The following is a 15,624-nucleotide window of genomic DNA, read 5'->3' on the forward strand; positions in this document are numbered from 1 at the left end:
GGCCACTCAGCCTGCAGGTGCACCTGAATTCCAAGTCCTTCCAAGGGCCGAAGAGCCCAGAATGAAAGCTTGGATCTACCCCCATTTATAATGGACCCAGAGCTCCCCTCTGACCAGCAGAGCTAGCCCCTGCCAGCCCTAGCTTGCCTAGCTCCCCCCACCAGCATTGGACACTGCCCCAGTCCATGCTGGGGAAGTCTCTTGGGCTTCCCAATGGGCAAGAGCACCTGCAAAGGAAAAAGAGAATCCTCCTCTGAATGGCCTCCTGGGCCCTTTTGAGGAACTGGACCTCACTCTCACAGGAGTGTAAGCTCTTTTGTCTACTCCATCCTTGCTTTGAGGACTACCTCATCTGGCTCCCAGGAACCTACCTCCTTGTCCAAGTCTCCCTGAAAACTCTGGTCCATGCCCACCAATACCTGCCAAGGAACAACCTCAGAGTGATGGACCAGCAGAAAGGGTATCCCTGTGCCACTAAGACTTGGCAACTTGAGGTGGGATGGGGCTGCTGGTGGGGCCTTCTGCAGGGACACTAGGGTCTCCTTCTCCCCTTACCTATGGCTTTGCTACAGAGCCCAAGACATGAGAGACAGGAGAGGAGAGACCAGGAGAGGAAGGAAAGGAAAAGGCAAGGGGTCTGCGGCTCAGTTTGTGGCAAATAAGGTTTTTTTTCCTCCCTTCCCCCCTTTCTTATGTAAAAAGTGCAGGAAAGCTGGGCAGCTCTTTGCAAAGTCGGTAATATTTCCAGAGGGGAGGGTCGAGAAGGGGCCTGGGCCTGTCAACCCAGCTTGGGATTGAAGGTGGCCTCATATTGCTTAGAAACCTGTTTCAGTTTAAATACCAGACAGTAAAAACAGAGCTAGAGGACCGCCCCGCACAGTTGCCAGATCACTATCTTAAATAAATAAAAAAATTGAAATATTTACTTCTTGATAAAAATTGCAGTAAAATCATTTACCTTTCTGTGTGTTATATATAATATATATTTATACCTGGCCTGGCTGGAGTGGGGGCTCAGGGACTCCTGAAGGGTCACGATACTTCGATGACCTCTACACTACCCGAGAAGCTGGCTTGCTTGCCTAGAGTTGCCAGCTCCTCGCCACGCGCCCGCCCCTCCACCATGCCCTCTTCAAACTCCATCTGGCAGCTGCGCCTCTTGAATTGTGTATCTGAAGCAGGCTCCTCGGGCCAGCCGGTCCGCACGTCCCGGGGTTCAGCCCGCATCTCCCGCCTCCGTAGGTCGCTGCTGCTGCCACCTCCGGGTCCAGGTGCACCAACACTCGCTCTGCCGAAGCCAGAGAACACGGCGCCCGGACCCTGAGCACCCTCAGGGCTGAAGCACCAGGGTCCATCCGGCGACGGTGTGCCGGGAGAGTCCAGGGGCGGCACCCAACCTCCGGGGCCAGCCGGCTGGCCAGGGCCGGGCAATCCGGGTGCCGAAAGGGCTGAGAGGCCATGCCGCGGAGTCTGCCTAGCGGCGTCTCCAAAGTTCAGACCTAGGCCATGAGCCGGGGAGCGGGCTGGAGAACTGGCCGGGGGACGTCGCCGGCGTGGTCGCGGGCGCCCCTCTGGAGCGGAGTCTGGGCTGTCGGGGCTGGGTGAGGGCAGGCCCATGGTGCCCCCAGATGGGCTGTCCAGCTTGCAGAGCTTTGGGGCTTCACCAGGGTCAGGTGGGCCGGGAAAGTCAGGCCTCCTGCTGGGTGCATAGGCTGACTTGATGTCCAGGGAGAAGGAGCGTTTCAGGCGGTTGGTGTCCTGGAGGCGGTCAGAGGAGAGGTGCAGGCCACGCAAGCCCTGCTGCAGTGCGCTGGTGGCTGGAGCTGTGCTGGGGATCAGAGCATCCCCTCCAGCACTTGGGCTGCTCTCCTTGGCTGCAGCGGCTGCCTCGCTCCCAGTGGCAGCGCTCTCTGAGGTAGATGGTGGCAGCCGGGGCAGTGGGATGCCTGCTGCCGGGCCCAGGAGGGGCTCAGGGGTCCCCAAATGAGGTCCATCACTCTGCAGGGCAGCCAGGAGCTTCAGACTCCTCTCATACTCGAGCAACTGGCCCAAGAAGTTGAAATTGGGCGAGATAGAGGGGCGCCGATCCTTCACAAACCTGTGCAAGCAAGAGAAATTTCTCTCAGAACAGGCTTGTATCTGATTTTCCCCCTGTACCCAGATTTTGTATTGGGCTCCAGCTTTCCCTCCGTGCCAGGGCAATGGGTTGTACCACCCAAATGGGTGAAGAAAGGAAGGGAGGGCAATGCTTTTAGCCATTGGTTGTGGAGTTCCAGATCCCCAGGGCCTGGGAGGGGAAGGGTACCTGTATGCATCATCAGAGGACATGCCCATGGTTTTCATGATGTAGGCGATGGCGATGGTGGCAGAGCGAGAGATGCCAGCCAGACAGTGAACGATGACTTGGCAGCTGGACAGCTTGGCTTTATCTGGGGGCAGGTGGATAGTAGGGACCAGGTGAGGGCTGAGATTGCACTGTTCCTTCCTACCCAAGGTAGGCCCCTCCCCTCCCCTCCCCTCCCCTCCCCTACGGCAGACAGTGTGGGTGAATTCCCAGAGCTGAATGGACCAGAGGTGGTCCTTCCCTCTGCCTCTATCCAGTCTTCCTCTAGTCAGCCTCCCCCACACCATAAAGACAGACACATCCTCCCCTCCCCTCACCAATAAATTCAATGGACTTGTCCAGCCAGGGCAGCAGTTTTTCACAGTAGTTGTCATTGATGGGGATACGCATGAAACGGCTCTCACAGATGAAGTCTGGTTTAGGGCAGGAGTTGCTGGCATTGAGGACATAGCTTATTCCATTTTGGGTCATCAGATCCTAGAGGGATAGGAAGATGGGTCAGAATGGGGTAGCAAGAGAAAAGCAAAAAGCCCCCTAGAGGAAGAGCTGAGAGTCTTTGTCTCTTTCCTCTCCCCCAACCCCTCTGCAGAGCAGAAGGACTCTAAAGTCTTGTGGTGCTTCTGAGTCTCAGATTTTGCCTAGGACCTTGCTATATGGAAACGCCTGACTCCAGGAACCCCTTCTCATCTCAACCTTTGAGACCACTGGATGGGTACAGGAAGGATGGCTTCTACAAGCCACACCCATAGCCTGAATTGGGCTCCCAGGAATTTTATGGTAGCCTGGGCGGTGCCTTTATCCTTTTCCCTCCTCACCATTTTTAAAACACAGGATTCTTTCAGAGCTGGCCAGTGGCCCAGTGACAGAAGCAGTTTGGCATGCAGGCTTCCAGTGCCCCACCACAGAAGAGTCCAGGAGCCTGCCTTTCCACCTAGCCTTGCTTGGTTCCTCCCGGGCCATGCTGTGGTCCAGTGAATTGGGGGCTCTGGTTTCTCCTGTGCTCCCACCTCATACTCCTCTGTCGCCTGCTCTTCCCTTCGGACTACCTTAGGACCTAATTCCAGATCCCCCTTTTTACACCATCGGCGGTGATCCCTGTGCACTCACCTTGTTCAAGACATCTTTCTGAGAGCCCAGGTAGAGGTGAGGCAGGATCCGGGTCAGGCCCACACTGGGCACAGGCAGGCAGGGCTGAGAGAGGCTCATGGATGGTAGGGTAGCAGGTTTTCCCTCACAGAGGCCTGGGAAGCAGGAGGAGAAGGTGGCAAAGCCCCCTGTGGAAGGAGACACAGAAAGCTCTTATGGAGGCTGGCCAGCCAGGGCTGGAGAGTTCCTCTGGGCTTTGCCACACCCTGTGGACCCCAAGCCCAGCCTGCTTCTGGCCCAGCACCTGGATTCTTGCTGGCAGGCTACTTGCTCTTCTCTGCAGCACTGCGGGGTGTGCTGCTGCCCATTTAGAGCAGGCACCTACGCCCACATTCCTCCTCGGGCTAATTAGGGACTGGCTCAGGGGCACTGCTTTGATGCCCATAAATGTGGGGTCAAGGTGGCCTGTCATCACAGCACATGGAAGCCAGGCAGGGGATGGCTGAGACATCTTCAGGGGTCTCTTCTTCCCCAGGTATGGCAAGGTAAGTCCTTTCCCAGCCCCAGTACATGACTGGCCTGCTGCCAGGCTGGCTCTTAGCCTCGCTCCATGCTGATGCAATCCCTCCCTGACTCCAGTTGGCTGAAAGCCACAGGCCAGGGCTCTAGTGCCAGGCCTGGGAGGAAAGGGCTTCTGAGGTGGGGCCTCTTTGGGCATGACATCACCCACTGGAATTGCCACAGCCCACAGGGCATTTGTGGTCCAGTCATGGCTCCAGTCTACCCAACAGGAGATGACAGAGAAGCAGAGAAGCCTGCACACAGGGTACAAACACCCTGCTTCCTGTAGCCACTGTCTAGATATATCTAAGATCCAGACTCCTGGCTGGGGAAGAAACCCTCCACCAGCTTGAGATACCCAAGCTGGCTCCTCTGATACGTCTGACTCAGTGACCACAGGCAAGGCACGCCTCTGGCCTCAGTTTCCTTATTTGCCTGCCACACAGCATTGTTGACAGGCTCAAGAAAAATAGAACAATTATAAAGATGTGAAAATAGACCTAGCCACATCTAGGCTGGGGTTTATCCAGAAACCAGCTCTCAGCATGGTGAGATGAGCTCAGCAGGATGGACTTCCTATGCTCCACAATGGCAGGCTCTGTCAGGCAAGTGGGCTCGGTTTCTAGTCTCAATTATACCATCCAGAGCACAGGACACCTGGGCTAAGACCAGTGTGTCCCATGGAAGGAAGTGAGGATAGGGCTCTGGGCGTATACACACACACACACACACACACACACACACACACAGAGAGAGAGAGAGAGAGAGAGAGAGAGAGAGAGAGAGAGAGAGAGAGAGAGAGAGCAAGAGCTTTTTTCCTGGCCTGTAAAGAAGCAGGTTCCAGGGACCTGGATAATCTCTAAGAACAAGGAAGCTTCTGCCTTTGCCTTCACACTGCCCCAGCTCAGAGACAGCATGCACAACCCCTCAACCAGTATATGTGTTGTGGCTGCTCCCTGCTCCCTCAATGAACTCTTGTCTTTGGTGGCCTTAGATGAGAAGTAGTCCCTTCCTCAGGAAGGCTAGACAGGGAGGAACAAGTGGTTGTGGTGGTACCAGAAATGCTACAGCGTACACACAGGCACTCCAAGGGGAGGGTGAGTTGGGCAATGTGGGGGTCTGTGTTCACTCGGCCTAGATCCTAGAGGGATTGTGCCTCTGCATAGCCTCTTCCATAGATTACAGCCCCTTTTGTCTTCCTGTTACGCTGCCAGAAGCCTGGGTCTCAGTCTTTCCTCTACAGCCTGCCCATGGGAGGGCATGCATTCTACTAGAGACCTCTGCACATCCTACCCCACAGGAGGGAGGTTCACATGCTTCTGTCCAGTACAGCCGCCCCCCTCCCCCGACTTCTCTGTAGCTTAGAAAGCTCCCAGGCTGAGCTGAGGCCCTTAAGCACCCTTCCAGATCCCTCCTATAGACTCCATCCCCCCCAAGGCCTGAGGCTGCAGGGATTTTGGAGGATATCCCAGGCTATGTGGGTGGGTGGAAATGGGGGTACCAAGGTTGAGTGAGTGCACTTCAGCTATTTGCAAGACTCTTGGAGGCCTATAAAATGCTCTGGCCATCTCTGAAGCTCTTTCTCCTACAGAACATCCCCATATATTGCTCCGACCACCTGTTCTTGGGAGGCCACAGATAGTGCCCTTATCAAGCCAATAGTTACAAGGAGACACATAAACATGCATTTATTTGCCAATGGACTTGGCACGGCCCAGGCTACTGATGGCCACACTTGCTTTGCTTTTATCCCACAGTTATAGTGCCACTATAGGTCACACCAGCTCCTGGCTAAGGGTATGCTTGCTGTTTAAAAGGGTAAAGCCCCTTCCTTCCTTCCTGCCCCTTTCTCTAAAGGTGCACACTTTGATGGTTAATGTTAATTGTCAACTCAACAGAATCTAGAATCACTTAGGAGAGGCTTCTCTGGCAAACCTGTGGAAAATTATCTTGACTATGCTAATTGATGTGAACATAACCATTCCCTAGGCAGGGGATCCATAACAGTACAAAATGCAGAAAGTGAGTTGAGCAGCAGCCTACTCACATTTACTGTTCTGTTCCTGGTTGTGGGTGTGATGTGATCAGCTTTTTCAGGCTCCTGCAGTCTTAATTTCTCCACCATGATGCCTGCACCCTTATGTGTGAGCCAGATAAACCCTTCCTCCCTGAAGTTACATTTGACTAGGTATTTTATTACAGCAGAGGAAAGGAAATAAAGCATATCGACATCTAGGTTAAAACTCTTTCTTAATAAATGCCAACTTTACTTAAGGAAAAAAGAGACTAAGTTCATTACCCTCTATGGTGGTTTGAATGAAAATGGCTCACATAGGCCCGTAGGAAGTGGCACTATTAAGAGGTGTGGCCTTGTTGGAGGAAGTGTGTCACTGGGGGTGGGCTTTGAGGTTTCAAATGCTCAAGGCAGGCCCATTGTCTTTTCCTCGTGCCTGCAGCAGATCCAGATGTAGAACACTCTGCTACCTCTCCAGCACCCTGTCTGTCTGCATGCTATTATGCTTCCTGACAGCTTCCTGCCATGATGATAATGGACTAAACCTCTGATCTGTAAGCCAGCCCCAATTGAACAGTTTCCTTTATAAGAGTTGCTGTGGTCATAGTGTGTCTTCATTTCAATAGAAATCCTAACTAGCCAGGTGGCCTTTAATCACAGCACTTATGAGGCAGAGGCAGGTGGATCTCTGTGAGTTCAAGGCCAGCATGATCTACAGAGAGAGTTCCAGGACATTCAGGGCTACACAGAGAAACCCTGTCTCAAAAACCAAACAAGCAACAAACAATAAACAAAACAAAAATCCCTAAGGTACCCTTCCCTGAGATAACTGGGGGGTGGAGCACTGCTTGAGTTCCCAGTCCCCTCTCCAGAGTCCCTTCACTGGCCATATCCATTTCCCTGAGCTTCCTGTGAGCATCAGCCAGAGGGTGATATTTAAAGGCTTGGCCTCTGTTGTATTTTGCCAGGAGGCCAAAGAACTATGTATGTGCTGTGAAATCATCCCTAGCCCCTGCTCAGTAGTCTATTTCTGAATCTATACTAGCTCAGCAGGGGCTGTGCCAATATATTGTCACTTTGAGCCTGTCTCACACTGCATTGATCGGGAGGACTCCCTGGCTCAATGTCTGGATGAATGGGACAAGGACTCAAACTTGGCAAGACTGACATCTAGAACTGAAGTAGCTGGGTAGAGCACAACCAGATCCAGATGAATTCTTTGGGAGGATCCCAGCCCAGGACTACTCCAGCCTCCAATATTGTTCTTGCCCCTTGCCCTTTGCCCTTTGCCCAAGAGATAGGCCCTGCCAGGTTTTGAGCTATCCTGCTTAGGCCAGGAAGGATGCTGCTCTGGAACCCTTTATATTTTCAGAAGAACCTCATGTTTCCAGGTGGGGTCCTGGAGGTGTTCCTGTAGGCCTAGTGGGCTTTTAAGAAGCTTCAAACTCCTCTTCCTCCTAAACTCAGCCCAAGAGGCTGGAGCTATAGTACAGTTATGTGGCTTCTGGTTCCAGAAATTCTCACTTGCACAATAATTCATGAATCCTACCCAGACAGGCTGAGCTCTATACAGATACTGAAGGTGGGGTACATGTACATATGTATTTGGCTGATACCAGAGCTCAGGGCACAAAGACACACAGATATCCTTGGACCATACTGGCATAGGGCATGGTGGGACATAACTCGTATCTAAATAGACATTCATTCCACCCATGATACTGAGCCTCCAAACCACTTGAAGCCCCTCCGGTTGCGTTCATCCACCTAGAAGTCTGGCTAAAGCAGCCCGGGCCCTCCCAGTCTCCCTCTCAGGTTGGGCAAGATGTCATGGTGCTCATGGGATTCTGGTGTCATTGAACTGGGCTGGCCACCCACTCACTTATTCCACTCCATATGCAGTGGGTGTAGAGGACACTCCATCAGCTCTGTGCTATGCAGAGGCTTTCAGTCTGAGTAGAGGACATCAGCAAAGGGCCCAGATTCCAGCCTGCCAGAGTAGGCATCCTGGAACAAGCCCACTCTAGCAGCTATTTAGGAATCTAGGCTGCCTCCCAGGGAGGTAAATTCTACAAAAGCCCTTTCAGCCACGGCCTGAGGGTGAGTGTGCCTAGCACATGGTTGAGAGTAGGAGTATTCGACATGAGTCAGTGGGTATGTGTGACTCTGAGTAGGGACTGGAGGCCAGCTGGCCAGACTGCTTTTGGAGCACAGGTAGACCAGAGAGATGCAGCCACAATGGACTAGGCTGTTAGGCAACCTGTGGCCAGTGAGTAAGGCCCCTGCTGTGTGACCAGTTCTGGGATAGACTGAGGTTTTCAGGAGGTAAAGTCTCCACTCCTTCTCCTTGAGCAGGGACAGATTATGGCCTGGGTCCCTGGCCCCATCTCTACCAAAAACATGGCTTTGTGGTGTTTGTGCTTGTCTACCACTTCTGCTGTTTTGAGAAATCTAGAGATGCTAGGGTGCCCCTCCTGTCCCTGCAGTTCTATTTCTCCTCTGACACTCCTAGTCCTAGCCAAAAGTGCATGGGGAGGGGTGTTTGGAAGAGAAGGTATCCCATAGCCCTGGCCCATCCCTGGAGTTCACCTGTGAGGATGGCCACGCTGTCGAAGCAGCCATCCAGCTTGCTGAGCAGGATGGACAGGAAGCTGTCTGCTGCCAGCACGCTGGCATCTCGAGTGCTCTGGTCATACACCACCACATCTTGTGGTTCTGTGTTATCCACCTGGGGTGGGGTCATAAGGGCAGAAGTTAGGCCATTTGGAAAATCAAGGTGCCAGAAGACAGCAGGCTGTTCTTGTCCTCCCCTGCACACCCTTGGATGGGCAGAAAAAACAAAAAACAAAACAAAACAAAACAAAAAAATCCCATGACTCCACTAACAGGGTTTGCACTAGGAAAGGACTGGGGTGGGGTGAGGGTGGCTTGAGTTGTAGGTCGCCATGCCCCTCATGGGTAAAAGTACCAGAACCAGAAGTGTTAAAGAGCATGGGTGGATATAATGGGGTTCCAGAGAGCACATATGCACAGCCTGAGCTGGCTCCTAAGCTTCCTGGAAGGCCAGTACCTCTCTTTTCTTATTTGTTCCCTGCCGCACTCCCCACTCCCAGCCTTGATGGAGAAATGGATGCTGTAAGAGGACCCTCCCCTCTCCAAACACAACAAGGTCAGGAGGAAGAAGCTGGAAGCTAGGGTTCCTCCTGCCTTTCTCCCCACTGTGGTGGCCTTAGGGCCAGATGTTGAGGGGCTTTTGCTCAGACAGGCTGATGTTCCTGCCTCCCAAGCACACTCAGCCTTTAAGCCAGCTGAGCTGTCAACCCCAGGCTGGATGATGTCATCAGCAGCCAATAGAATTGCACTCTGGCTGGAGTCCTCGCTGGGGGTGATTAATCACTGGATTCCCTTCATTGGCACCACAGGGAGCCGGTTCTGGCCTTGGAGTGGGGGATTCCCGACAAGCGGCACCCCACCTGGGTTCTCCCACATTATAGCTCAGAGTCCGGCTATTTGGAGACTGAACCCCTCCTAAAACCTCTGGTTCTGCTGGCATGCCCCTCTAACCCAAAGGAGGGGGGAGAAGATGTTAGCTGGTGCTATCCCAGGCCACACATGCTCCTGGATAGGCTAGTCTTTCCCCAGCTGTTTCACGGGATAGTCCTGAGGAGAAATCTGCCCCTTCCTCCCTGGAAGGATCATCCTTCTTGGAGGCCACAGAGAGCATTCTGGGTCACTGCAGACTCTGGGAGGTGCGAGGAGGAATAGGGAGGCTAGTGAAATGGTCTGCCTAATATAATCCCCTTTGTCACCCCCTTCTGGCCTCACTACAGTCAGAGTGGCCAGACCCAGCTGTCCTTGTCCTTAGAATGAACCAGTCTGCTGCATCTAGCCTGTTCAACCCTCTATATAATCCCAGTTCCCTTATCCATTCAGCACTCCTCCCTCTGAACCTGCCTTGTAGATGAGACAAAGGGGCTCCCCACCAGTTCTAGAGAAAGGTCTCACTAGAGGGGACTGTTCTACAGCACTCCCAGCTGTGACTCCAAGGTTTGGGATTAGGGGACAGAAAAGGGGAAGTGATTGATATTAGAGGATTCTTGGGCACCCGGCCTAGGAATTCCATTCTCTTTCAGAGGTGACATGTATATGCTTGCCCAGGAATGGTCAGCCCCAGGGATGTACAAGGGTGGGACACAGGTACCTGGCTCCGTGTAGCTGGCTGGATGAGCTCAGCAATGGTCACTTTTCCCTGCTGAAGGCGCCTCTTCACCAGCTTGGAACAGCAGATATTCACAGAGCTCAACACATGGCAGCTGTTGTATTCCACGAAGGATCGACTGTCAATGACCAAAGGACCACCAGGCCCACCACGCAGCAGGCTGGCCAGTTTCTTGGCATCCATCACCTTCCTTGGGAGCCGATCCCCAGCCATGGTGGGATGGTAGGCAGTGGGGAGAGTGACCCCTGAAGTGAGGAGGGTGTGGCCTTACAGCGTTCTGGTTAACCTAGTGCATGGCGCCAGACCTGAGGGAAAGGCGAATGGTCAGCAGATGGAGGGATCTGGGTATCTACAGCTGGCTTCCAGGCAGGCCCTATGTTTGACAACTGGCACATCCTTTAGGTCCTTCCTCCTGGATGGATGAATCAACACTTTACCCAGCACGGTGAGTACATAGAAGAGACCTGGACCACCCCCTACTCTGCCTGGGTTCTGGTGTAAGGCAGAGGACAAATGAGGACCCCAAAGAAGGATTCTTATTATGGGCTCTGGGGTGCAACTATGCTTGTGGCTTCTAGAACCTCTGTCTTAATGGTCTCTGCATTTTCCTCTTCTCAGGACCCTAGGGTACAAAGCTTGTCTCTGCTCTTTTCCCAGCCAATTCCTAGACTCCGTCTCCAGGAAAGGTTCTCTAAGCTCACAATCTGGATGCTGGTAGATAGAAGGGCAGGACCACCGGCACCCCAACCCACTCATGAGTTCCTGGAGGCTGAAGGCCAGGTGCCAGGGAGCTTCTGTTCTACTGCTGTTGTGTGCTTCAGGCTGAGGTTGGTGTACCCCACCCATTGCATAAAGGGATGGGAGCTGTCAGCTCTAGGATGAAGGTTAGGTTGCTTAGGATGCTTAGAACTGCTGGACCTTCTGCATGGTCCCAGAAGCTCTTGGGCTGAAGAATGTGTGGAGGAACTGGAGATAGATGGCATCAAGTGACCTAGAAGCCCTGTCAGGCAGGCTTGACAACCCTCATCTGTCAGGTGCTGTCTCTCCTGCAGCTCCCAGGACACCTGCAGTGTCAGGACAATGAGTTTGCCTTAAAATGGGAAGGTTGAGGCTTGAGGCAGTGGGAGAGGAAATAACTGCCCCTCCTCCCCTCATCTAACCTCACAAATATAGTGGGGTAGGAATGAACTTGGCTCTTCAGATACTCTCTTGAGCCCTTGCCTGGCTTGGCCCATTCCCACTCCTTCATGTCAGCCAGGGATCCTCGGGTGAAGTGTCCTCTGGCTTTCCTGGGGCTATGTAGGCTGCCTACAAGGAGCCACCATGCTGGTGCAAGGGCACAATTTCCAGGACCTGCGCTGTGCATGGTCAGAGGGGACTTTGGGGTGCTAATCCCTGCTATCTACACACATCCTAGGCCTCTCTGCAAGCCCTTCACTGGGAAGCCAGGCCTGGACCAGCCACACTTGAGGAAGGTCAACAAAAAATGGGTTACTTATTATGCAAGGGGCTCTCTGTCTGACAAAAGCATTCTGTTTGGGGACATTTCCCTGAGTTCTAACCAGGATCTCAGGTGAGGGAATAACAGGCTAATGGTTACGACCTGGGTCAGAGGAAGGGGCAGGCCCTCCCACTAGCAGCACTGGACAGTGAGACTAAAATACCCAGGTCTTTGAGAGGACCATAGTACAGGATGCTGGGGTACAAAGGGCCTTTGCTAGCCCTTTGGTTCTGCCATCCCTCCATTTTCACCTCCTCCCAAATGAGTGGGATGGGTTATACCTGCATCAAGAGCAGAGAGCGACTAGTCCAGGGAGCTTGAAGGCTCAGCCCCACCCTCTCTGCAGCAGCCCTTTAACTAGCCTGAGGGAAGCTGTGCTGGGGATGCCCTCTCTGAAAACCCTCATCTCAGCCTGGCCAAGGGGCTGCAGCTGAAGATGGCAGGGAAAGGAAGCCTGAGAGTCAGAGGAAGGGCAGGTGGGATGGGGGCAGCTTTGTTCAGGCTGTTACCTGTCCCTTCCTCTGCCTCCCAGGGAACCCTGAGAACTGGAGCTGGGCCCTATTAACCATTACAGTATTGTTATTTGCAGCAGAGGGGGACTCATTAGCAAGTTAGCACCTCCACTGTTGCTATGGCAACAGCAGAGGTGCCAGGCAACGGCTGCTCCTACTGCAGCAGCCACTAAGCAGGCTGCTCTGCAGAATAGGCAGATCTCCCTCCTCTATGCTCCCACTCCTCTATGGCAGGTGCCCAGTAGTTCTGACCTATTGCTCAAAGACAGCAATGAAGCCCCTTATTCCAATCCTGTCCTACTTGGCTCTAATTCCCAGGACCCAGTCCCACACTGCAGTTCACTGGCTCTCCATTCCTCTGAGGCTATCACTACTCTGCACTGCAAAGATTTGGATGAGGCCCGTCACACAGAAAACCCTGCGCTATGTTGGTCTTCAATATCCTGACAGCACCTCTTTGTACGCTCACCCTTGGCTTCCTCATTGTTAGTCATCAGGCCTAGAATTCATTGGGGGGGGCTAGAAATAGAGATGCAAGGTTAATTCTGAGAGAGTCAGCAGGGCACAGATAGACCATGCAAAATCTGAGCAAAGCATATGCTCTCAAGTATTCCCTGCCCAGTCCTTCCCAGGGAAAACAGCTATCAGCCTGTTCTTCCAGAGCCTTGAATGGGGTTGGGGGTGATTAAGACCCTTTATGCAGAGGCTGTAGGCCTTCATCAAAGGATTTTGAGCCAGGAGGCAATCATTGCTAAGTCCAAAGTCAGGAGGAGGACTCTCTCAGGCTCAACCAATGGCCTCGCCCCTCAGAGAGGTCTCAACTCCCCCCCACTGCTGGAGGCCACAGCTCAACCTTTATGGCACTGTTCCCTGGACACAGGAACACACCCCTTTGCACACTGGCATATGCATACCTTTTTGACAATCCAGCTTGTTCCTGAGTGCAATTATACATGTGTCAATGTGTCCATCTGCACATACATACAGCGCTACAGTCTCCTGGAGTGCATGACTGAAGTGTACAATTACAACCTTGTCTTCTGTACACCAAAGCTCCTGGTGCCCATATAGCAAGTGCCAGCCCATTATCATTATTTTTCACACTTGCGTTCCCACACAGCATGTTCAGTTACCAAAGTCCTTATGTGACCTACAAAAGCCCAAGTCCTGGGTGGCATCCTCACCAATCTACTTCTTCCTTGGTGTCTAGTAATAAGGAACTCCCCACTTCCAAAGATGGCTGCCAGTACCATCAACTATTATAAGGCTGGGTCCCTCTCAGAGTGGTCTAGCCTGAGCATCCTTGCCCACAGGCAGGCAGGCTCTCAGGAAATAGCCAGAAATAAGACACTGAGATGCCATCTCACTGTCACACAGGGCACTTCTGGAGATTGGCAGAGACCATCTCCTAGAGGGTTCAAATGTTCTTGCATGGCAGTTGAGCTCCTGGTTTCTCTGGCCAGGCTTCCCTGCATCCTTTCCCCTGGGAGAGGGAATAGAAACATGGCACATGGCCAGGTCAAGAAGAGACAGTGAGAGCCTGAGAGAGCTGTGGTCCTGAGAGGGCCAGTCAGAGGTTCTTTGGCTCCTATAGCCCTTAGGACCACAGCATAACCATCTCTTCTGCCATGGGCTCAGCCTCTGTCCCTGCTTTCTCTGTGAGCTTCTAAATCCACAGATTTAGTCACTTCAAATCCACAGATATACCCCCACTGAACACCTATCCAGTTGAAACTTAATGGACTGGGACATCTGTATCAGCCCAAGAAGAGAGATGCTAGCAGGAATCCTAGACACATCCACTTGAAGCATCTTTCTGCATCTGTATTCAGTGCTAAGTCCCCAGAGGCAGCCTCAAGTCTCCCCAAGGGCACGGGGCAATGGGGAAAGGAAACCTGCCCAGCAACTCTCCCAAGATCCCTAAGCTGACTGCAGCAGTCAGACATAACGATGAACCTACAGCTCCTGGTCACATGATCTGCTCCTCTGTAGCAGGTGCTTGTTAACCAAGGAGTGGATGCATGGGGACTCTGACCTCTTTGAGCAGAGCCTGACACTGTAAGCTACACCTACCCAGCTACCCTCTGTGGAGGAGCAAGCAAGTGGGGGGGGGTCTGCAGATCATTGGATTTCCATTCTGAACCCAGTCATACAGTGAAAGAAGCTGTGCCCCTGGCCTGAAGCACCCCCCACCCCAAGCTGCACAACAGAGCATTGCAGATGCCACACTGGTCCCCCACCCCCATCACTGCATCATCAGGCCCCCCATCTCTGTTGCAGACGCAGCACATCCTGTCAACAAGGAGTCAAAGGCAAATTTATCGAAGAGGTCTGATATAGTGGAATCTGGGCCCGTCTTTATCCCTCTACCTGCAAGGTTTGGCCCACAGGTACCCGCAGTGGCTGACTGGCCGCTCCTTCCCTAGGTGGGCAGAAAGGCTAGGGAGACAAGCTGCAGGAGCCGGCTGTGCCGGCCCCTCCCCCAGCATCGCGCCTGCTGCCTCTGCGTCGGGTAAGGATGTTCTTTATCCGCAGAGGCCAGTAGAGCACCCTGAAGTGGGGGTGACCAGACAGCATAAGAGAGCAGGAGAGTGGGGGTCCTAGGGCCTCCCCTCCAGACACTGAGCCTACCACAGGCCGGAGCCGACCTTCTGGCGTCGGAGGTTTCGCATCTCGCTGCCGGCTGCAGCCGCGTACGACCTTCTCCAATTCTGACTGCCAGCGGGGGCGCCTTGCAGGGAGTCTCACCAATCTGTGCTGGATCTTAGCCCTCCCCCACGAATCCCTAGATCTCTAATGTGTGTCCCTCCAGATAAGGAATGCGCGGAGAAAGACCGCTCAGTGCGCCCACGGATTCGCAGCGCGCGCCGGCCGCAGGGCAGAGCCATCTACCCATTCCTTGGCGCTCCAAAGAACCTCCTCCAGGGCGCACTCCCGCTGAAACCTCCCTCACGCCCCGGGCCCACACCCGGCACCGAACCGGACCGGTGCCCGCGCCCGGCTCACCTGGCTCTCGCTTGCGGTTGGGGTGCCCCCGACGTAGGTGCCGCGCTCAGGGCACCCGATCTGTCACACCGCCCATGGGCCCGTCGGGGGCCCGCGCAGCCGGGGCAAGGGCCGGAGAGGCGCGCGGGGCGCGTCGCCGCCGCCGCCGCCGTCGTCGCCGCCACCGCGGGGAGCGCTCACTCGGGACGGAGCGCGCGCACTGCGGTCGGGCACGCGCGCTCACGGCGCGCATCCCAGCCCGCGGCTCGGCGGGCGCGGCTGCCGGCTCCGGCCCGGCTCAGAGTCCGGCGTCCGGCGTCGGGCGTCCGGATGGGGCGGGGGTCCGCGGAGCCGGCTCGGCCACCGCGGGAACCGCGAGTGACAGGCCCGGGGCGGAGGGCG

The 15,624-nt window shown here is 54.1% G+C and overlaps 1 protein-coding gene across 1 annotated transcript; it reads right to left on the reverse strand.

The window, feature by feature from the left end:
- Positions 1-721: 721 nt before the first annotated feature.
- Dusp8 (dual specificity phosphatase 8) lies at positions 722-15,392 on the reverse strand. The gene is made up of 7 exons (XM_051193413.1): positions 15,244-15,392; positions 10,207-10,529; positions 8,595-8,733; positions 3,452-3,618; positions 2,662-2,821; positions 2,306-2,429; positions 722-2,098 (listed from the first exon to the last, which is right to left on the reverse strand). The coding sequence occupies exons 2-7, from the start codon at positions 10,435-10,437 to the stop codon at positions 1,033-1,035; spliced, it is 1,887 nt and encodes a 628-aa protein (XP_051049370.1). The 5' UTR covers positions 10,438-10,529; positions 15,244-15,392; the 3' UTR covers positions 722-1,032.
- Positions 15,393-15,624: the final 232 nt, after the last annotated feature.

The sequence above is a fragment of the Phodopus roborovskii genome, unplaced genomic scaffold (genome assembly GCF_943737965.1).
Source record: "Phodopus roborovskii unplaced genomic scaffold, PHOROB, whole genome shotgun sequence".
Classification (NCBI taxonomy): domain Eukaryota; kingdom Metazoa; phylum Chordata; class Mammalia; order Rodentia; family Cricetidae; genus Phodopus; species Phodopus roborovskii.